Below are 23,885 nucleotides of genomic sequence, written 5' to 3' on the forward strand. Positions count from 1 at the left end.
ATTTTATACATACGCACACATCTATTAACTTGATCTAAGTCTGTATTTTTAGGGGGAACAAGAAGTGTTTTCAAATTTGGCTCTTTGGAAAGACAATAGGCAGCAAAAACATTTTCTTGGCAATTTTCACACATGACGTGGTTTTAACAAGTGTATGGTTGCCTCGGAACGCGGTGGGAAGGGGACAGACAGAGCGAGATATTGTTTGTTTTTTTGCGTATACTTTTGTTTTTGAGCACGGATTGTTTTCATTGGACGACATGATGGCATCTGCCAATATTACGTTTTTATAGCACGCGGGAAATGTATTTGATAAGAAATTATTTCAAAAAATTAACGGTCTGACATGTCTTGCAGGTTAGTTAGTACAGGTTGTGAACCTGTTTGCTTTGAGGCTTGGCCAATGTGGCAAGCTAGCTACCGTCCGTAGCTTAGTTAGCTAGCGTTCTGATTTGCTGTCATGCTTCTGTGACCAGATCAATAGGTTAAATTTTTGTTATTCTGATCACTTCAGTTGTAGCATGTCAGCTGGAAATCTCTGTCATGGCTGCTAGTTAGATGAATTGTTTTGCTTCAAAATAACAGTAGGTTAGCTATTTATTTTTCTAGCTTGCACAATGCTGAAATCAATGGATTCAACATCTGACGATTGACTATAATTTTGATATTGGCTATTAGTATCAAACGGTGTTAATCAGGCGTTGCCTTGCGTGTCTGATATCAGACACCCCAAGAAGACTGAGGCAAAAATGGCTGCAGAGTCAGTGAAGGTAGTGGTCAGTTGTCCGCCGATGAATGATAGGGCGCAAATGTTGAATTGTAAGACGGTAGTATCCGTAGAGATGAGTCGCTGTCAGTGTTTCATCAAGAAGCCAGGGGCGAAGGAGGAGCCACCAAAACAATTAACTTTTGATGGAAGCCTCTTCATTGACCAAAACACTGAGCAGATGTACAACGAGATCATTTACTCCTTGGTTGAGGTAGGCCTACAATAAATCCTACTACATTTTCACAACTTGATTATTGTGAATTACATGCATTAGCTCGTGGGCTATTGGACATCTCCAGTATATATCTGAAACTAAATAACATGTCAGTTAGGAAAACATAGTGTGCTGCTCGACTTGGCGGGCAGCGAGCGCCAGTTTAAGACGGGTACCACCGGGGAACGGCTCTGTGAGGCCACCAAGATCAACCTGTCCCAGTCGGCTCTAGACAACGTCATCTCAGCACATATCCTACCGAGACTACAAGCTGACCCGGTTGTTGCAGGACTCCCTGGGAGGGAACACTAGCACCCTGATGGTGGCCTGCAGACAACAACTATGAGGAGAGCCTGAGCATCCTGCGCTATGCCAACAGGGCCAAGAGCATCCAGAACAGGCCGCGCATCAACGAAGCAGCTATATGCCTTAATCGCTGGGCAATGCCAACCTGTCATGTGGGCACCATGCTTTTCTCCACACTTTGTCTAACCACTGAGAGTAAGAGTTTGCACATAGAAGATCAAAGTGCTTGATTAAAATTGGATTATTCTCCATGGTCCTATTTTAATCAGCGTTTCTGGATGGTCCATCGAGGCCACAGTTCAGCACTACAGAGAAGAAGATTAAAGAGGTGGGTAAACTTCCACAAGAAGTTGACTGAGGCTGCTTAGCAGAAGGAGCTCGACTGACCTATTTGTGACCTTCAGGAGTACAAGGAGGAGCTGGCCAGGCTTCAGGCTGAGTATAATGCAGAGCAGGAGTCCAAGGCCAAGCTTCAGGAGGACATTGCTGTCCTGCGCTCTTCATATGAGACCAAGCTGTCCAATCTGGAAAAGTCCCAGACCAGCAGAGGGCACTCTGTTACCACTGCTGGTACCATTACAACATCCCTGTCTACATTCAAAACTCCAACCAATTCAAATTTCACTCCGACAACCATAGCTAAGGATTTTAATGAGACAGATTTTCTGAAGATAAATAACTTTAACAGTCAGGTGTATAGATAGTGCTCTAGTACATTACAGGATATTAAGCCTTGTTTTCTCATTGCCTAGTGTCAGAGCTCTCCATCCTTATGAAACAAGCTCTTGAGGAGGAATTATGTTGTGTCACTGCACATGAGGTTAGTGATTTGGAACCAGTCCTGGCCAAGGTACCCATGCATCAAGTTCCCAGTACTTGTGGGTAACCGGTTATGCATGCATTTTGTAGTAGTACACATCTGAGTAGAGCGGTCCCTTTAATTATGTAACTTCTCTTCTTGTAGGTGAGCCAGACACAGGCATCTTGCCAGGTGACCAGGGTCCAGACAGGGTCTGAGGGGGAGGAGAATGCAGACTCTCCTCCAATCGGTACACCAGGCCCTCTGGACCAGAAGCATGTCCTCAAGAGGTGAGTTACCACACTCGCACACACTCCCTTTTATATAACATAATGTCCAGTGGTGTGGCTTGGTGCCTTGTCCTGTCTCCAGGCTACAGCACACCGGCAGAGGAATACCCTGGCAGATCAGAGGAAGAAGCAGCTGATTGAGGCCCTGGCAGAGAATGGCGAGGAGAGTGACAATGTGATGCTCAATATCTACGACTCCATTCAGGAAGAAGTCCATGCTAAGAGTCGACTTCTAGAGAACACCCAGGGCAAGGTGGGACACATCTTCATGGAAAAGAAATGCCAGATTAATGATTTATCTACTAACATGCTTGTTCCTGTACCACATTTTTGTCACGCATTTGTATTGTTTGCCTATTCTGTTAATACATTATGTACTATGACAGACTTAAGTCTGTATGGTCATTTTAAGTGGTGTTCTCCTGATGTGATGCTGAAGGTGGCCAAGCTGGAGATCCAGGACCTGCAGGTGGAGTTTGAGCTAGAGAGGAATGACTACCTGGCAACAATCCGCAGGCTGGAGGGCGAAGGCCAGCTGCTACAGAGCCTGCTAGAGCGCATGGCCCCTCTGGTCCACTGTGACTGCAACTACAGCAACTTGGATCGCCTGCAGAAGGAGGCCACTTGGGATGACGACAGCGTCGCCTGGAGGCTGCCTGACATGTTGGTGCAGAAAACAGCCCTGCTATCAGGTGAGCGTAGGACCGGGGAATAAATTATGTTGTGAAGATGTCTTTGAATTTAGAACTAATGTTAATCTTTCAGTGGATGGACTATTTTTATTTAGATTTTCAATGATGTGATTACATGGATGGTTGGTCCTGTTTAGGTTTCTCATCCTCTGTGTCCCTTCTCTCTTTCAGCAGTAGCTCCTTCAGCTCAGAGGATCTCTGTATGCATGAGCTCAGCGGCTGACACAGGAGAATCCTTTCAAGTTTGTACTTTTATTTTTTGTATTATTAAACGCATTTATATTTTTGACCTCCCCTATGGGATATGAGGAACAAAACTAAATGTTTATGATCCTTCATCGTTGCCTATGTTTTGTGCAGGATGATGAGGACTGATAAAGAGATGATGAACCACAGCGAGAACTTCGTCAGCAACTACTTCAAGCCTAAGAGAGTCAACCAGTTGCTGGGCGTTGAGCCCATTAAGGGACTGGGTAAGACCAGGAGATGCAGGCCCTTCCCCTGAACCAATAGCCCAATGCCTTTTCACTGCTCTCAATATTATGTAGGGGTAGGGCTTGTTTCTTACTGGAAACTTCAGAGTGCACTCTTCTCACTTGAATTCAACTGTGACTGGAGTCACAACTGTGACTGAGGTGCTGTTAATGTTAACACAAAAACAGTCAAACTATTCATTGGTATTTAATGAAGTGTTCAGACCAAAGGGAAAGTGCCTGGATAGACAATAACATAATACAATTCAGATACTTTTGGAATCAACATTCAAATAAAATGTGACAATCATAACACCACATCATACCAATGTACTGCTTGCTAATACCAAATAGTTTTAGAAGTGTCCAAGTCATTTACTGGAAACATTCAAAGATCTAGCCTGCTATCTGCTTAACTTCAACAGATAATTTGCCCTACATGTGTGGTTATTCCACTGATGACCTCTTCCATTGCAGCAGTTCGCTCAGCACCCCAGGGGAATGGTACGCCTTACCTGACCTCCAGTGGCTCCAACATAGGCCCCAACATCGGTCCCTCACTCAGCCCTGAATCTCTCCTCCCTTGCCCCTACTGCCTCGAGTCACTGGGGATCACCCCAGCCAATGGCAAGGTGAAGAGGAAGAAGAGCAAAACATAGAGAGCTGGGCTACAGAGGTACTCTGTCACCACCTCCCCCAGTCTATCCACCATTTCTACCTGCCACCCTTTTTGACCACTAGAGACCTCACAATTCGTTGGCTTGTTTAGGTAGAGTATTTCATTCATCCACTGTGATTGACCCTAGGTTGTTAGTAGTTCACTATTGAACTTTCAGTAACCAGCAATATAATGGCACATTTAAATGGACACTTGGTCTGGCAATGTGATACTTCTGGTGTTTATTATTATTTTTTGCAACTTTTTAAATGTTAGCGAAGATAATTTACATTTACATTTAAGTCATTTAGCAGACGCTCTTATCCAGAGCGACTTACAAGTACATACATTCATACTTTTTTTGTACTTTTTTTGTACTGGCCCCCCATGGGAATCGAACCCACAACCCTGGCGTTGCAAGCGCCATGCTCTACCAACTGAGCCACACGGGGCCATAATGCCACTCCATAGTGCTTGCAGTGACTCTTAATTCTGTGATACAATGGTTTATCCAACCTTGAATATACTATTTATCACTGTTGTGGTTTTTGCTGCTCATATACTGTAATTGTTAATTTAAAAAAAAAAAAATAATAATAAATAAATCTGTAGCTTTCTGTGTATCTTGTTCATTTCATGTCTCGTACTACTACACTTCCCAGAATACATGTCTGGTTGTGCAAAATATTTGTCTTTGAGCATCACTCACAGGAAGGTCATCTTCAGTCTTTCAGCATCAGGGCTAAGAAATACGATCTGAGAGTGAAACATGTCAGACCAGTTTCAGTGTCACACAATCTGGATGACTCCACAAATGCACTGGGGCCAGGGTGGTGTTGTCATAGCAGCAGAGTGTTAACAGGCCATGTATGACGGTGGAGGGTAGCCTCCGGTTTCCTGTCCTCTAAAAAGACGTGTCAATGACGTGTTGTCTGGAAACAACACGAGTGTGGAGCAACCTTGTGACCTCCAGGGACCTGAGTGACACAGACGACCTGAATTGATTGTTCCCTGGTTGTAATAATCTGAGCCGGGCATATTTGCCAGCAAAATGTAATATACCTTTCCTGAAAGTGACAAATTTCAATAGCATTGACAATTTAAGTTGAAAGGGTTAGTTAACCCCAAATGACATTGTTTTCCTTACCCTGTAAGCAGTCTATGGACAAGGTATGACATCAATCCATGCTTTGGTTGTTTAAATTGTCCACTGTTTCAAATGTTAACTTTTGAGCATATATGGTGCGAATCCAATGTGAGTCAATGGCACCTACAGTGCCTTCGGAATTATTCATCTCGACTTATTCCATATTTTGTTACAGATTGGCTGCAAAATGTATTAAAAATTCATTTTTCTATTACTCATCTACCCACAATACACTATAATGACAGTGAAAACATATTTTTTGACATTTTTGCTAATTTATTGAAAATAAATACAGAAATATCTCATTTACATAAGTACTCACACCTCTGGGTGTGAATGTTAGAATCACCTTTGGCAACAATTTACAGCTGTGACTTTCTTTCTGGGTAATTCTCTAAGCACTTTGCACACCTGGATTGTACAATATTTATTTGCACATTATTCTTCAAAAATTCTTCAAGCGCTGTCAAGTTGGTTGTTGATCACTGCTAGACATCCATTTTCAAGTCTTGTCATAGATTTTCAAGCCGATTTACACTACCATTCAAAAATGTGAGGTCGCTTAGAAATGTCCTTGTTTTTTTAAAGAAAATCACTTTTTTATCCATTAAAATAACATCAAATTGATCAGAACTACAGTGTAGACGATAATGTTGTAAATGACTATTGTAGCTGGAAACAGTGGATTTTTTAAAATGGAATATCTACATAGGCGTACATAGGCCCATTATCAGCAACCATCACTCCTGTGTTCCAATGGCACGTTGTGTTAGCTAATCCAGGTGTATCATTTTAAAAGGCTAATTGATCATTGGAAAACCCTTTTGCAATTATGTTAGCACAGCTGAAAACTGTTGTACTGATAAAAGAAGCAATAAAACTGGCCTTCTTTAGACTGGTTGAGTATCTGGAGCATCAGCATTTGTGGGTTCGATTACAGGCTCAAAATGTCCAGAAACAAAGAACTTTCTACTGAAACTCGTCAGTCTATTCTTGTTCTGAGAAATGAAGGTAATCCATGCGAGAAATTGCTAAGAAACTGAAGATCTCGTACAACGCTGTGTACTACTCCCTTCACAGAACAGCACAAACTGGATTTAACCAGAATAGAAAGAGTGGGAGGCCCCGGTGCACAACTGAGCAAGAGGACAGTACATTAGAGTGTCTAGTTTGAGAAACATACGCCTCAAGTCCTCAACTGGCAGCTTCATTAAATAGTACCCGCAAAACACCAGTCTCAATGTCAACAGTGAAGAGGCGACTCCGGGATGCTGGCCTTCTAGCCATTTCTCAGACTGGCCAATAAAAATAAAAGATTAAGATGGGCAAAAGAACAGACACTGGACAGAGGAACTCTTCCTAGAAGGCCAGCATCCCAGAGTCGGATCTTCACTGTTGACGTTGAGACGTTTTTGCAGTTTTACTTTAGTGCCTTATTGCAAACAGGATGCATGTTCTGGAATATTTTTATTCTGTACAGGCTTCATCTTTTCACTCTGTCATTTAGGTTAGTATTGTGGAGTAAGTACAATGTTGTTGATCGATCCTCTGTTTTCTCCTATCATAGCCATTAAACTCTGTAACTGTTTTAAAGTCCCTGCTGCTCCTGAGTGGCGCAGCGGTCTAGGCACTGCATCTCAGCGCTAGAGGCATCACTGCAGACCCTCGTTTGATTCCAGGCTCTATCACAACCGGCCGTGATTGGGAGTCCCATAGGGCGGCCCATTGTTATCAGGGTTTGGCCGGGGTAAGCCATCGTTGTAACTATGAATTTGTTCTTGACTGACTTGCTTAGTTTTAAATAAAGGTTAATACAATTCTGGCCTCATCGTTAAGTCCCTGACCGGTTTCTTTCCTCTCGGGCAACTGAGTTAGGAAGGACAACTGTTTCTTTGTAGTGACTGGGTGTATGATACTCCACCCAAAGTGTAATTAATAACTTCCCCATGCCCAAAGGGATATTCAATGTCTGCCTTTAATATATATATATATTTTTACCCATCTACAAATAGGTGCCCTTATTTCCTAGGCATTGGAAAACCTCCCTGGTCTTTGTGGTTGAAATTGGTTGAAATTCACTGTTCGACTTTAAAGATAATTGTATGCGTGGGGTACAGAGATGAGGTAGTCATTCAAACATCATGTTAAATACTATTATTGCACAGAGTGAGTCCATGCGACTTATGTAACTTGTTAAGCAAATATTTACTCCTGAACTTATTTATGCTTGCCATAACAAAGGGGATGAATACATATTGAAGACATTTCAGCTTTTTCTTTTTTATAAATTTGTAAAAATATCTAAAAAAAATTCCACTTAAAAAAATTACGGTGTATTGTATAAAGGCCAGAGACCCAAAATCGAAATTGTATCATTATAAATTCAGGCTGTAGCACAACAATATGTGGAAAGTCAAGGGGTGTGAGTACTTTCTGAAGACACTGTACTTTAGCCTTTCCACGCTTCATGTCGACATCTTTAACTAACTTAATTGAGTTACAAAATACATTTGTAGATACTTTAAGATGATTTGGATATGAAACATGAAAATACTAATATAGGTACCATTGACTTGCATTGGATTTGTGCCATAAATGCGAGCAGTTAGCATTTGAAACCAGGTAAACACAACCAAAGCATGGATTGCTGTCATACCTTGTCCAGACTGTTTACAGGGTTTTGTAATTTGGGTGAACTATCCCTTTAATATCCCTACCCACATACTGTAAATTGCCATCACAATGGAACATCACTTGGGGGGTGTCCATTTAGTCTGAAGATCGATTAATTAAATCATTTATTTTTTATTTCTCTGTATTGTGTTTCCCACTTGGTTAATGGATCGATTTTTCCATCAATTGTTCAATATGACTTGACCGGTGGCAGGTGTTTCAGTTGAGAGAGGTGACACCATCATATGCAAAGTACTCCACTCAGACATGGATACAGCTCCACTACAATAGTACCTCACTGAGAGATAACGCTGAAGTGGAACCATAGCAACAGTGATGTTGTGACCATGAAATGAAAGAGCTGTTTGGACATTAGGAATGAGCACCACAGAAAAGAAAGCACTGGTTTGTTCAGTAGGACAGGTTCACATAGAGGTGCAGTCCAAGATAATCCGATAACACACAGACAGCTGAGTAGGCTTTCTCATTGCGAAAGTGGCATGTGTAAAATGAGTAGTATGGCTAGTCTGTAAGAGGAGAGGAGGGTGCACTGAGGCAGAGAAAGGTAAAGCTGGTGGAAAGAACCTGTATAAATAATTATTTGTCTTTTTGTACAAAACCTATTCTATGATTGGGTTGTGGGGGTTGGAGGGAAAACAAATGGCTGTAATTTAACAACGGGAAGCTCAGTCAGGAAAAAAATGGAAAGGGAATGGTCATCTGACACAAAATAGTCCAACATGTTTAAGTGTATGTGTAACGGATGTGAAATGGCTAGCTAGTTAGCGGGTACGCGCTAGTAGCGTTTCAATCAGTTACGTCACTTGCTATGAAACCTATTAGTAGTGTTGCCCCTTGCTCTGCAAGGGCCGTGGCCTTTGTGGAGCGATGGGTAACGATGCTTCGTGGGCGACCTTTGTTGATGTGTGCGAAGGTCCCTGGTTCGCGCCCGTGTCGGGGCGAGGGCACGGTTTAAAATTATACTGTTACATTGGTGCCGTGACCCGGTTTACTGGTTGCTGCGGAAAAGGAGGAGGTTGAAAGGGGGGTGAGTGTAACGGATGTGAAATGGCTAGCTAGTTAGCGGGTACGCGCTAGTAGCGTTTCAATCAGTTACGTCACTTGCTATGAAACCTATTAGTAGTGTTGCCCCTTGCTCTGCAAGGGCCGTGGCCTTTGTGGAGCGATGGGTAACGATGCTTCGTGGGCGACCTTTGTTGATGTGTGCGAAGGTCCCTGGTTCGCGCCCGTGTCGGGGCGAGGGCACGGTTTAAAATTATACTGTTACATTGGTGCCGTGACCCGGATTACTGGTTGCTGCGGAAAAGGAGGAGGTTGAAAGGGGGGTGAGTGTAACGGATGTGAAATGGCTAGCTAGTTAGCGGGTACGCGCTAGTAGCGTTTCAATCAGTTACGTCACTTGCTATGAAACCTATTAGTAGTGTTGCCCCTTGCTCTGCAAGGGCCGCGGCTTTTGTGGAGCGATGGGTAACGACGCTTCGTGGGTGACTGTTGTTGATGTGTGCAGAAAGTCCCTGGTTCGCGCCCGTGTCGGGGCGAGGGGACGGTTTAAAGTTATACTGTTACATATGATCAAATACGTTCACATCTCAACCACGAATGAAGTCTGTTACGCCTGTTAAATATGATACGCCTGTTAAAGTGCCAATCATAAGTATCCCCCCACCCCCCCTTGGATTTCCTCACATTTTATTGTGTTACAAAGTGGGATTACAATGTATTTAATTATAATTTCTTTCTTCAACGATTTACACAAAATAATGTCAAAGTGAAATAAAAATATAATTTACTTTTTTTTTTATGAATTAAAATAAAAAACAAATATATCTTCCATTAAATAAGTATTCACCCCCCTAAGACAATACATCCCACTGGGCACAGACGTCAGTTTTGATTTACATTTGGTTGAGTTGTCAACTTCGTGACTTCGTGAATATATATATCACCACGTCATTGGATTTATGTTAAAAGTTGGGTGAAAGAATACAAAATGTCCTTGCGTTGATTACTTTTTGCAAATTCAATTAGTTTTCCACGTTGATTCAATGTTATCACATAGATTTTTTGGGGGTTCAAACTGTTTTGCCCAGTGGGATCTTAGAAACACCTTTGGCAGTGATTACTGCTGTGAGTCTTCTTTATAGAACACTGTTTGGGTATACTTCTTAGGTAAGTCTCATAGGGGCCGATTCAGACTTAGGAATTTGACATTCCCACATATTTGGTGTTCAGACTTACCTTATTCAGTCGCTTAATGCGCTCTGCAGGGATGGCTGCCTTGTGCGCTCTGAATAAATGTCATTCAACCCCTGAAAATCCTCCCACTTGCTGGCCAACAGATTTTCTCGTGGAGTTTTCATTCAATAGGGTTTTCAGTACATTTATCTTAAGCCATCCCTTTAAAGAAGGTGTACCTTTTAGTTTGAATTTTGTTGACAGACTCACTAGAATATATCGAGAGAACGGCTTCAGAATATTAGGTATCAATGAAAGAAAGCCATCTAAATATATGCATATTCTTCTCTGTTTCAGCACCAATTGGTAGATAAAAAAATACTCTGATCTTGTAGATTATTTAGGTTAAGGAAAATACTTTAGAATCATAAAAAACAGGTTTGGAGAGCCTTTACGCACAAAAGAAAGAAAATGGTGGTTTGATTCATTCTGAAAATTGTCACATTCAGTTCCTCAATCCATGGTAGTGTTGAAAGATTACTGTATATACAGTAGAATTATAATAGGGGGAATAGTATACAATAGTAGGCTATACCCTAGTCTATTGCCTGCACAAACCATGGAACACAAACCATGGAACTGTGTGACTACACGGCCAAGTATTGCGCCATGCGTCAGGTTCAAACTGTTACGGCTTGGTCTGCGCGCTGTGCCATAATGATTTAATTAGCTTACATTTATTTTTTATATATCATCAATTGTCACTAATGATCTTCAGCAACAACCACACGATCATTACGCCGTTTACAGAGGAAGCAAATGAAGGTAAACGAAACAATGTAATTAAATGGAATGATAACTAGGCTTTACCATCAGAAGGGAACTAACAGCAAATTGACAGTTGAATATGTGTGGTTATTAGGCCTACTGACAATCAATACTGATAGTGGCTATTAAAATGCAAGAAATAGGAAACAGAGAAAGTCTGGGTAGCCTATAATTAAGACATTCGAGAGTGCCCATCCCTGCAAGTTAAAAGCCCTTACAATTTACAGTTTGCATAATGGCACAACAATTCATAAACTTTACCGTGGGTATGTTGATATGCTCCTGTTTGCTGCCATATGACTGGTTTCACATTTGTCTCCAGCGATTATAAAGTAAAAGAGATCTAAAACAAGTGTGATTTATATTTACAATTCCCTTAGCCAAACAGATTACTCATTTACCTAGATCTTATCAATAGCTCTTAACAAGTTGTAAATTACATTGCATGGAAAATAGCATTATTTCTATCAGGAAAAATTAAGTAGATGCTTTTTCCACTTGGAATTGGTGGGTTCGCTAGACCTTATTTATGGTTTCCTCACGTGTAAAGGTGGTGGAATTGTTAGGGAATTAAGTCAAGATCAGAATACGCTATATCTGTAGACACACCTCCGCCACACCTTCATTTATTAGATCTCCACCCCAAATGAATAGCGGGTTCCATTTACGTGCGCTTAACTAGGGTCCGAATCGGCCACTTAGTGCTGTGCACACTTGGATTATGCCATATTATGCCATTATTCTTTTCAAAATTCTTCAAGCTCTGTCAAGTTTGTTGTTGATCATTGCTAGACAGCTATTTTCAAGTCTTGCCATAGATTTTCAAGACGATTTAAGTCAAAACTGTACTCAGGAACATTCAATGTGGTCTTGGTAAGCAACTCCAGTGTATATTTGGCCTTGTGTTTTAGGTTATTGTCCTGCTGAAAGGGGAAATTGTCTCCCAGTGTATGGTGGAAAGGAGACTAAACCAGGTTTTCCTCTATGATTTTACCAGTGCTTAGCTCCACTCCGTTTCTTTTTATCCTGAAAAACTCCCATCCCTGCCAATTACGAGCATACCCATATCATGATGCAGCCACCACCATGTTTGAAAATATGGAGAGTGGCACTCAGAGATGTGTTGGATTTGCCCCACACATAGCGGTTTGTATTCAAAACAAAAAGTTAATTCCTTTGACATATTTTTCTGTACAGGCTTTCTTCTTTTCACTCTGTCATTTAGGTTAGTATTGTGGAGTAACTACAATAATGTTAATCCATCCTCAGTTTTCTTCTATCACAGCCATTATCCTCTGTAACTGTTATAAAATCCCCATTGGCATGGTGAAATCCCTGAGCAGTTTCCTTCCTCTCTGGCAACTCAGTTAGGAAGGCGCCTGTATCTTTGTAGTGACTTAGTGTATTGATACACCATCCAAAGCCTAATTAATAACCTCACCATGCTTAAAAGGATATTCAGTGTCTGCTTTTTTTTACCCATCTACCAATTGGTGCCCTTCTTTGCAAGGCATTGGAAAACCTCTCTGGTCTTTGTGGTTGAATTATTACTTAGGCTTTCCATAACATATGGGTTAAATACTTATATAACCAATACATTTTAGTTATGTATTTTTGTTTATTTGTTAACATTTATATAATTTTCTTTTCACTTTGATGTTATAGAGTATTTTCTGTAGATCAATGACAAAAAAATCACAATAAATCCCTTTAAATCCCACTTTGTAAAGCAACTACATGTAAGGGGGTGAATAATTATGATAGACACTTCTCTGATCTGCTTTAAAAGAGTGTTCAGTGACTGATTCTGCGACAACAAAATCATAGAAAAACAATGTAAAAATATAATGTTGTTAAACTGACATGAAAATTAAATTGCGGTAACAGTAAATTAGTGCTTTTTGAGGTCGGTTCGGTTTATATATAGCTGCTGCCTATGCTGTCTGACTTAATCACTATTTTAGTAGTTCTTCAAAGTAAATAAGGCATACTTAGATCAAATATTTTTAGGTAGATATAACTCCTGAAGCAACTACTCTCTATCCCTTCTGATCGAGCATTCTTCTGTCTCTTCTCTTGCCCTCTGTGTCTGCCACACACTAACGCAACGTAACAGGCGTAAAACAAACACACAGACGGACAAGTAGGCGCAATGGATTATCATCATTGTAGTTAATTACCATGTTTTCTATGTAGAATATTGACCGTAACTATGTAGAATATTGGCCTGTTGGAAACTACAACTCTCCACAGTTCAGTTCAGGCTTCACACAGTTCAGGCTTGATCTGCTTTATCCCTAGAGAAACTGTGCAATGTTTATATTGAGCTTACAGAAGAAGAAAAAAACTGAACAAAATGGAATTCAAATTATTGAAACTAAATGACAGTTAATTGCCCGGCACTACTCAGTAAATTAATCTGCAGTACTCTCTTAAAGAGAGAAACGGAAGAAAGAGGCCAGTCTTTCCTGAAAAGCCAGCATGTTCAATGCTCAAAATATTTACAGAAATCGGTTCAATCCCCACTTTTGTCTGCTTCCCTCCCTAATGTGGTGGAAGTGTGTTTCATTTGATACCCTCTGTATATCTGTTTATCCACTGGGCAGATATTCTGGCTGCCTTCTCTCCGGGCCTAGTCTTTCAGCAGCCCCAGCTTCCTAAGTGCCTCTCGTCTGTCTTCTCCCATGCTGGGCATCATCACCACACTGAAGCCTGGGCAGTGCAGGGTCTTGTGGGGGGACACTGGCTGAGCAGCGGGGGTTGTTTCCACCTGTTCTGAGGCTTTGTTGGGAGCAGATGGGGTGCAACGTCCACCCTCCCTCTGGCTGCCCAGGGTGGCGGAGCGGGGATCGGAATGTATCCCATGGTCGGCCATGTAGCTCCCAAGCCCCACCCCTGAGCGCTCCAGGGTGGCAGCTTTGACCCCACTGGGTTTGGACGGGTGTGAGAGGGGGGCGGTGGGCTGCTCCTCACTAGAGCGATGGAGGAAGCTGCTGCTGCTTTTTACTGGCCTGCTGTTAGATTCTCTGGGTCCCTGGGAGGTAGTTGAGGGCTGGCTTCTTGTTGGGTTACCATGAGGTGGAGCTTTGACTCCCACACGGGCTGAAGTTAGTTCCAAGGAGGAGTGAGATTTGGAGGTGCACAGGGGCGTAACAGGCTCAGGTTGGGACTCATTATTGTCTCTCAGGAGCCCCAGCTTTTGTAAGGCATCATTTCTCACCTTCTGTGGGTCCGACAAACGCCTGTCCCTGGGCAATGAGCCCAAGGAAGGGGCACTGGAGTCTGTAGTTGGGTTAGCAGTATCCCTTTGGGTATTCACAGCAATGTGGGAAGGGATTTTTTTGGGGGGGGGGAACACGACTGGAGGACTGGCCTTGTGCTTGCTGGGCTCCCGGGGGAGTATCCCTTGGGCTGGGGTGACTGAGCGGCCTCTGGGTGTGCTTCCATGATGCGGGTGAATGGGTATGTCTGATGCAGAGGGCTGCCTGTTCCAGTCTCTGTTCTCAGCTGTGGGACTTTGAGGGGTTCTCTTCATGGAGGCACTCTTCCTCAGATGCACTAGGGCTTCATAGGACAGAGGGCCTCTTGGTGAAGGAGGTGGTCTCTGACCAGGGTAGTCTTTGGGCTTTGACGGAGGGGGAATCACAACAACATTGACCTCAGGGGGTAAACAAGGGTGGTTGCCCTGACATGGCATGTTGTCCAAGGCAGTGACCTGGGGCTTTGAGAGAGAGTTCTCCTTATCTTGGGGTATGCCTGGCCTAGCCTTTGGCAGGATGCAGGAGGTGCTGTTGGCCAGAATGAACGGAGTAGGAACCAGGTAACCGTTCTGCTCTCTGGGATATTTTGATACATCTGAAAGAGAAACAAAATTCTCATTAGATGCTTTCGATATTCAAGAGGATCTAATTCCCTCCTGGGCAGGTCACTCACTGTTGAGTTTGTTTTGGCCCATGGAGGCAGAGAGGTGGGCCATCTTGGTGGCCACATTGCCAAGGGTGGGCAGGCGGTCAGGCTCATCATTGGATAGTCCACTGTCCTCCTCAGTCTCTAGGGACTCTATGGTCTCTTCCAAGAACATGAGACATGCCCTCTCCTCAGCAGACAGGTGCTCAAAGCTATCGTCACTCTGCAAGACACACAAGACCAATTTAAAAACACTTAAAACCCCACAACACGCTTACGGTATTGTCAATTCAGTTCATTCTGAGCGGTTTAGTTCTATGTGAGACGCAGTCATTTGTCATAAAATGTATTTAGCAAAACTTATTTTGCAGGTTCAGGAATATACCTTGAGAAATGTGAGGATAACAAATGTACTTACAAATCCAGAGTTCATGCTGACAACACTGTCACAGCTACCTGCACTGTCCATGCTAGTCATTGTCTCTATGGCGACACCACCCGGCCATGTGTCACTCTTTGGCATTGTAAGGATGAAGGAGTCCAAGGTAGTAATAGAAGTTGGTAGTAGAAAACCTTTCTCTCTCTCTGTTAAAAATAAATACAAAACAACTTCATTAATTACACTTGGGTACTTTGATAATTCCACACATTCCTATTTCACATGTTCTTATCTAATTATCCACAAATAAAACTTTGCTAATCAAGTATTATAATCCGTTTCACATAATCTATTGTCTCCCTATCAAACTCTCTCTCACACACACACCTTTCTAAACCGTTTTATATCACAGTCAGGGTATCCTGGCTAAGTCTATTTCTGTGAGATATTTTAGCTAACTACTCTTCCTGGTCACATGTGACTCAGATTACAGCACACACTACTCTAATCTCCTTCAGAAGGATCAGTTTCAGCAAGAATGAAAGGCAATACAAATGATATCTCTCCTTAACTCTACATCCTACTTAACCATATACCTGTTGGGATAGATAAAGTAGCCTTGCTTGTTTGTTAAATTATGCCTTTGAAAATGTAGAATGATGTAGGTAATTGTTGAACAATGTCTTTCACACCATTTTCCATATTATGTGTGAATACACAACAAACAAACAGATGTGAGATATGAACCTCTAATTAAATAGTCTGAGAGTCTGATATCATAATAAAGTACTCCCCGATTGAGGGGTGTTTTAGAAGAAATGGAGTGGTTTCAACACCTGAGTGGGTCAGTAGAGAGACAATAGCAGTTCTGTTCTGTTCACTGCTCAGGATTTGTCATGTTACTCCATACCAGGCAATTTCCCGGTGGAAGTTAAGTCCTCTATCCACATGCATTTATGTAAAATCTCTATCCAAATCTCTATCTGCTCTTGAAATGTGATTTTGAATGTAACAATGTTCGTGATAATGTTTATTGTCTTTTAATCTGTGCCAATCGGGGCTGATCTAATGCAAATAGCAGGGCAGTGGCACCTCAAGCAGACAATGTAGAGCACACAGCCTCATCTATTCTGATTCACAACAAAAGAGTTTGACAAAAATGAATAATACAGTCGATACTGGATAGAAAAGTAATAAAATGTCTTATCTGTGGTTATCAGTCTCCTACTGTATAACACATTCCAATGTTCCCTATAGATGTTTCACTAGATATGAGATATGCAAAAGATATGAAATGAATAACCTCCATTGTGTTTTGTGTTATATATTTCAGAGGTTTAACCAAGACACACAAAAGACTTGAACCCTTATGCCCCTATCATGCCAATGTGTATGATCAGCCTGCCCTATGGGTGAAAGAAGGGAAAATAGATGCAGGTTATCACCACACAGTATTATCAGTTGTTGTACAGTATTTACAGAGATTAGCTATGTCCCGCAGGTGCTGTGACAACATGCTAATTTCCTCAGAATGACAGATCTCAGATCATCTAGTTAATCATTACTTCAACTCACCACTTCTGACATAGAAGTACATATACTTATTAGCGAGAACAACGTTCCTGTCAACTGCTCAAAGGGCTTACTCATGGTTTGGCTCATATTGAATACAACCCATTTGTGTCTGTGATGGTGAGTCACCTGACACACAATGGAAAAACAAATGTCTTATTCTCCATCAATTCAGGACTATATTGTAAACATTGTTGCATGATTTGCTCAAACATACACATGCACTGGGGGCAATACCATAATAAGGGGATTAACACTTTATTGTCATAAAGCAGGTTAAAAGTTGCGAGCAGATATTCAACACCATGGTCAATGTCTTTTTCTGATCTTGACACTCCCATTGGACTCAGTATGTTTGTACAGAGGCAATTGTATAACTAGTGAGTAAATGTATGCCGTGCTGGTCTTGTGTCTTATTCAAGAAGGTCAATTGATCTGTATTATCAATAGTTGCCATACAATCTAGGCAATATACAGTAGCCATGCAGATAGTTTACAGCTAAATCTATGTAGGCTATACATTTGTTTTAATTTCAAGAACCATTCAGAATCATTATTTTATCATATAAAAATATACAAGTAGCAATTCTCTATTGTATTATAATTAAGCTTACCAGTAATTTGTTGCAATTTTACAGGATTTGTGCTAATAACCCCACATTCCATCAATTGCGCAGGGCTTGTCCGTCCACCTGTTGCCTGCCTCTACCGTCTGCGCTTCTGTTCAGCACCTTGCTACTACAGGTGATAATAAACCATGTGCTACACATTCTTAACCAATCATAGCACAGTACACCTAAGCTGTTGAGGCTTCATTCAAGCTACACATCTATGTAGTAGTAGGTTAACTATATGTTTTAGTGGTGTTAACCTTGATCCTTGAATCGGTAAGCAATTTTGTTATAGTATCTACAAAAAATGCCTACCACTAGTGTTTTATATTCTCAGAATACTTGTGTAGGAATGGCCCTGAATGTAGCGGTGTGTCACTGTTGTCATGCACAGGTTTCCAATCCTATTGTTGGAGATTGAAGGTTCCTTAAAATAACATGTCTAATCCAGTTGCCAATGATTACATTGATTTAATCATGTTTGTAGGATTGGGATTCATTATAACTGCCTTTGGTCAGTGAATAATTATGGACTGTTTAGGCTATACAGCAAACTATCAACCAAGATAAAATATTACCCATGACAAAATATTAAAGTGAATCTACAAAGTAAATTGTGCAAGATAAAAAAAATATATACAGTATATATATACTGCAATAGCATTGCATTGTCATAGCCTTTTTGCTGACATCCTAAAATACTTCCAATTAAATATTCACTGGCTCATCAACGTGAGTTTGAAATCAATCCCATCTGCATTGTACCGGGTTTATCATAAGGAAAACAAATCTAGGCAGCATTACTGTATTCAGTTAGGGGGGAATTTTGTCCTGAGTTAAGTGTGCGTGAATGGAACATAATTCCCTTTTTCCACTTGTCTCTCTATGCATATTCTGACCTTGAACTTAAGCATGAAAAAAGCATGCTATTTACACGCTATTAGTTTGGGACGGAAATCGAATAAATGAAGGTGTGGCGGAGGTTTGTCTACAGGTAAGCTATATTCTGACCTTGACTTAATTCCATAATAATTCCACCACCTTTATGAACGAGGAAACCATGAATAAGGTATAGCAAACAAACCTGTTTCAAGTGGGAAAAGCATCTACCTTATTTTTCCCGATAGAAATAACATTATTCTCCATGCACTGTAATTTACAACTTGATGAGAGATAAGAGCTACGTAAATGAGTAATCGGTTTTGGAAAAGTGAATTGTAAATATAAATTACACTTATTTTAGATCTATTTTACCTCTGTTTTACAAATGTGAAACCAGTCATATGGCAGCAAACTGGAGCATATCAACATATCAATTTTCCCACTGTAAAGTTTATGAAATACTGTGCCATTATGCAGAATTTAAATTGTACAGCTTTTTAACTTGCAGGGATGGGCATTCGAATGTCTTAATTATAGGCTACCGCGGATTTCTGTTTCTATCATATTAAATATTAACCACTATCCGTATCGACCATCCGTAGGCTTGATAAATCTTGTTAGGGATAGCCCCTTTTTTTCAATTTTCGCCTAAAATGACATACACAAATCTAACTGCCTGTAGATCAGGCCCTGAAGCAAGGATATGCATATTCGTGGCACCATTTGAAAGGAAACACTTTGAAGTTTGTGGAAATGTGAATTGAATGTAGGAGAATATAACACAATAGATCTGGTAGAAGAAAATACAAAGAAAAAAACAACATTTTTTTTGTATTTTTTTCTATCACCATCTTTGAAATGCACCAGAAAGGTCCCAACTCTATCCATCACTCTGGTTGTGAATTCCAATGGTGTCCAAAAGAGGGCAGTAGTTTTAGACTGATAACTTGAAATATGAGCAAGCTACATGACATTTACAGTGAGGGAAAAAAGTATTTGATCCCCTGCTGATTTTGTTCGTTTGCCCACTGACAATGAAATGATCAGTCTGTAATTTTAATGGTAGGTTTATTTGAACAGTGAGAGACAGAATATCAACAGAAAAATCCAGAAAAACGCATGTCAAAAATGTTATAAATTGATTTGCATTTTAATGAGGGAAATAAGTATTTGACCCCTCTGCAAAACATGACTTAGTACTTGGTGGCAAAACCCTTGTTGGCAATCACAGAGGTCAGATGTTTCTTGTAGTTGGCCACCAGGTTTGCACACATCTCAGGAGGGATTTTGTCCCACTCCTCTTTGCAGATCTTCTTCAAGTCATTAAGATTTCGAGGCTGACGTTTGGCAACTCGAACCTTCAGCTCCCTCCACAGATTTTCTATGGGATTAAGGTCTGGAGACTGGCTAGGCCACTCCAGGACCTTAATGTGCTTCTTCTTGAGCCACTCCTTTGTTGCCTTGGCCGTGTGTTTTGGGTCATTGTCATGCTGGAATACCCATCCACGACCCATTTTCAATACCCTGGCTGAGGGAAGGAGGTTTTCACCCAAGATTTGACGGTACATGGACCCGTCCATCGTCCCTTTGATGCGGTGAAGTTGTCCTGTCCCCTTAGCAGAAAAACACCCCCAAAGCATAATGTTTCCACCTCCATGTTTGACGGTGGGGATGCTTTCTTGGGGTCATAGGCAGCATTCCTCCTCCTCCAAACACGGCAAGTTGAGTTGATGCCAAAGAACTCCATTTTGGTCTCGTCTGACCACAACACGTTCACCCAGTTGTCTTCTGAATCATTCAGATGTTCATTGGAAAACTTCAGACGGGCATGTATATGTGCTTTCTTGAGCAGGGGGACCTTGCGGGCGCTGCAGGATTTCAGTCCTTCACGGCGTAGTGTGTTACCAATTGTTTTCTTGGTGACTATGGTCCCAGCTGCCTTGAGATCATTGACAAGATCCTCCTGTGTAGTTCTGGGCTGATTCCTCACCATTCTCATGATCATTGCAACTCCACGAGGTGAGATCTTGCATGGTGCCCTAGGCCAAGGGAGTTTGACAGTTCTTTTGTGTTTCTTCCATTTGCGAATAATCGCACCAATTGTTGTCACCTTCTCACCAAGCTGCTTGGCAATGGTCTTGTAGCCCATTCCAGCCTTGTGTAGATCTACAATCTTGTCCCTGACATCCTTGGAGAGCTCTTTGGTCTTGGCCATGGTGGAGAGTTTGGAATCTGATTGATTGCTTCTGTGGACAGGTGTCTTTTATACAGGTAAGAAACTGAGATTAGGAGCACTCCCTTTAAGAGTGTGCTCCTAATCTCAGCTCGTTACCTGTATGAAAGACACCTGGGAGCCAGAAATCTTTCTGATTGAGAGGGGGTCAAATACTTATTTCCCTCATTAAAATGCAAATCAATTTATAACATTATAACATGCGTTTTTTTCTGGATATTTTTGTTGTTATTCTGTCTCTCACTGTTCAAATAAACCTACCATTACAATTATAGACTGATCATTTCTTTGTCAGTGGGCAAACGTACAAAATCAGCAGGGGATCAAATACTTTTTTCCCTCACTGTAGTGTGAAGTTACCAGGTGTCCTTCACGATTTGCCCAAATGTATATTTACAGTACATTTTTCTGCAAGAATATCGTCAAATCTGTGTACTTGGACTTTGATTTAGCTTTTCCAGTATTATTAGCCATATTATAAGTTCAACATTTGCAAAACACCCAGTTTTCATAACTTCATAACTCTCGAAAGTCTTGCAATTTTTGTCCAAAAGGAAAAGGCTTGCTGTCGCACAAGGTTAGCAGCAAAATTGTGCGACAGATACGGGGTATACTTCCGCATACTCCCGTAAACTCCCAGCTCATTGGCTATCTAGTTAGCTTTGTTTGACCCCGATTGGTGCTTATTTGACAAAGTCAATCAGGTGAAGACCGCCCGTGTCATCGGCGCGCCATGAAGGCGTCGCTCTTTGACCAAATTTGGTGTCCTATAGGATATACTACACTCCTAATGATAGAGTGAAGTCTGGTTTTGTTCTAGGATCTCTGAGGAATAAATATGAACGTCATTTGACTGGTTGAAACAACGTTTAGGGTTAGATTTTCACAGATTCCTTTCTTTGCAAATTGAACGAGTGGAAATACAAAATCGATTGTGCATGCTATATATATGGACATTTTTAGGATATGAAAAAGGATTTTATCTAACAAAACGATACTTCATGTTATCTCTGGGACGATAAATCAGAGCAATATTTCAGAATGTAAGTACACATTTCACCTTCAGAGGTGAATTTATCAAACCCGTCGCGGTGAAAAGTGTTTTGTTGTTTTGAGCTCTCCTCAAACAATAGTATGGCATTTTTTCGCAGTAATAGCTACTGTAAATTGGACAGTGCAGTTATATTAACAAGAATTTAAGCTTTCAGCCGATAGAAGACACTTATATGTACCGACATTTGTTGTTTCTCTCAAATCTGCGATCATGACACGACACTACATGATTTACAACTGTCCCATTGACAGGATGCCTTTCCCTAACAAGCTGAAGCTTATAACCACACATGTTCAACTGCCAATTTACTGTTAGTTCCCTTCAGTTGGTATAGCTTACATTATCATTCCATTTAATACATTTTTTCCCGTTTACCTTCATTTGCTTCCTCTGTAAACGCCATCAGGCCGTGTGGTTGTTGCTGAGGATCATTAGTAACAGTTGATCATAAAGAAAAAACATGTAGGCTACTTTAATCATCAGACCAAGCTGTAACAGTTTGAACCTGATACATGGCGCAATACTTGCCCGTGTCATCACACAGTTCCATAGTTAGTGCAGGCAATAGACGAGGGTATAGCCTACTTTTGTACACTATTCTCCCTATTATAATTATATGTACAGTTGAAGTCGGAAGTTAACCTACACTTAGGTTGTAGTTATTAAAACTAGTTTTTCAACCACTCCACAAATGCTAACTTGCTAACAAACTATAGTTTTGGCAAGTCGGTTAGGACATCTACTTTGTGCATGACACAAGTCCTTTTTCCAACAGTTATTTACAGACAGATTATTTCACTTGTAATTCACTGTATCACAATTCCAGTGGGTCAGAAGTTTACATACACTAAGTTGACTGTGCCTTTATACAGCTTGAAAATTCCAGAAATTCCAGAAAATGATGTCATGGCTTTAGAAGCTTCTGATAGGCTAATTGACATAATTTGAGTCAATCGGAGGTGTACCTGTGGATGTATTTCAAGGCCTACCTTCAAACTCAGTGCCTCTGCTTGACATCATGGGAAAATCAAAAGAAATCAGCCCCAAAAATTCTAGACCTCCACAAGTCTGGTTAATCTTTGGGAGAAATTTTCAAACACCTGAAGATACCACGTTCATCTGTACAAACAATAGTATGCAAGTATAAACACCATGGGACCACGCAGTAATCATACCGCTCAGGAAGAAGACACATTCTGTCTCCTAGAGATGAACGTACTTTGGTGCGGAAAGTGCAAATCAATCCCAGAACAGCAGCAAGACCTTGTGAAGATGCTGGAGGAAACGGGTACAAAAGTATCCAAATCCACAGTAAAACTAGTCCTATATCGACATAACCTGAAAGGCCGCTCAGCAAGGAAAAAGCCACTGCTCCAGGTCGACCGATTAATTAGGGCCGATATCAAGTTTTCATAACAATCGGTAATCGGCATTTTTGGAAGCCGATTAGATTGCACTCCGCGAGGAGACTGCGTGGCAGGCTGACCACCTGTTACGCAAGTGCAGCAAGGAGCCAAGGTAAGTTGCTAGCTAGCATTAAACTTATCTTATAAAAAACAATCAATCTTTTTTTATTTTTTTATTTTATAAATTTTATCCCCTTTTCTCAATTTTCGTGTTATCCAATCGCTAGTAATTACTATCTTGTCTCATCGCTACAACTCCCGCACGGGCTCGGGAGAGACGAAGGTCGAAAGCTATGCGTCCTCCGAAGCACAACCCAACCAAGCCGCACTGCTTCTTTAACACAGCGCGCCTCCAACCCGGAAGCCAGCCGCACCAATGTGTCGGAGGAAACACCGTGCACCTGGCCCCCCTTGGTTAGCGCGCACTGCGCCCAGCCCGCCACAGGAGTGCGATGAGACAAGGAAATCCCTACCGGCCAAACCCTCCCTAACCCGGACGACTGCTGGCCCAATTGTGCGTCGCCCCACGGACCTCCCGGTCGCGGCCGGCTGCGACAGAGCCTGGGGGCGAACCCAGAGACTCTGGTGCAGCGATGCAGTGCCCTAGACCACTGCGCCAACCGGGAGGCCAAAAAACAATCAATCTTAACATAATCACTAGTTAACTACACATGGTTGATGATATTACTAGTTTAACTAGCTTGTCCTGCGTGGCAAATAATCAATGCGGTGCCTGTTAATTTATCATCGAATCACAGCCTACTTCGCTTAACGGGTGGTGATTTAACAAGCGCATT

The 23,885-nt window shown here is 41.5% G+C and overlaps 1 protein-coding gene and 1 pseudogene across 1 annotated transcript; one reads left to right on the forward strand and one right to left on the reverse strand.

Annotated features, from left to right (window-relative positions):
* Positions 1-842: 842 nt before the first annotated feature.
* Positions 843-4,822, forward strand: LOC129851556 (kinesin-like protein KIF17; annotated as a pseudogene).
* Positions 4,814-16,028, reverse strand: LOC129850409 (specifically androgen-regulated gene protein-like). The gene is made up of 3 exons (XM_055916837.1): positions 15,370-16,028; positions 14,979-15,174; positions 4,814-14,900 (listed from the first exon to the last, which is right to left on the reverse strand). Exons 1-3 carry the CDS (start codon positions 15,472-15,474, stop codon positions 13,678-13,680), a joined length of 1,524 nt encoding a protein of 507 aa, XP_055772812.1. The 5' UTR covers positions 15,475-16,028; the 3' UTR covers positions 4,814-13,677.
* Between the last annotated feature and the right edge of the window lie 7,857 nt (positions 16,029-23,885).

Source organism: Salvelinus fontinalis, chromosome 3 (genome assembly GCF_029448725.1).
Source record: "Salvelinus fontinalis isolate EN_2023a chromosome 3, ASM2944872v1, whole genome shotgun sequence".
Lineage (NCBI taxonomy): Eukaryota > Metazoa > Chordata > Actinopteri > Salmoniformes > Salmonidae > Salvelinus > Salvelinus fontinalis.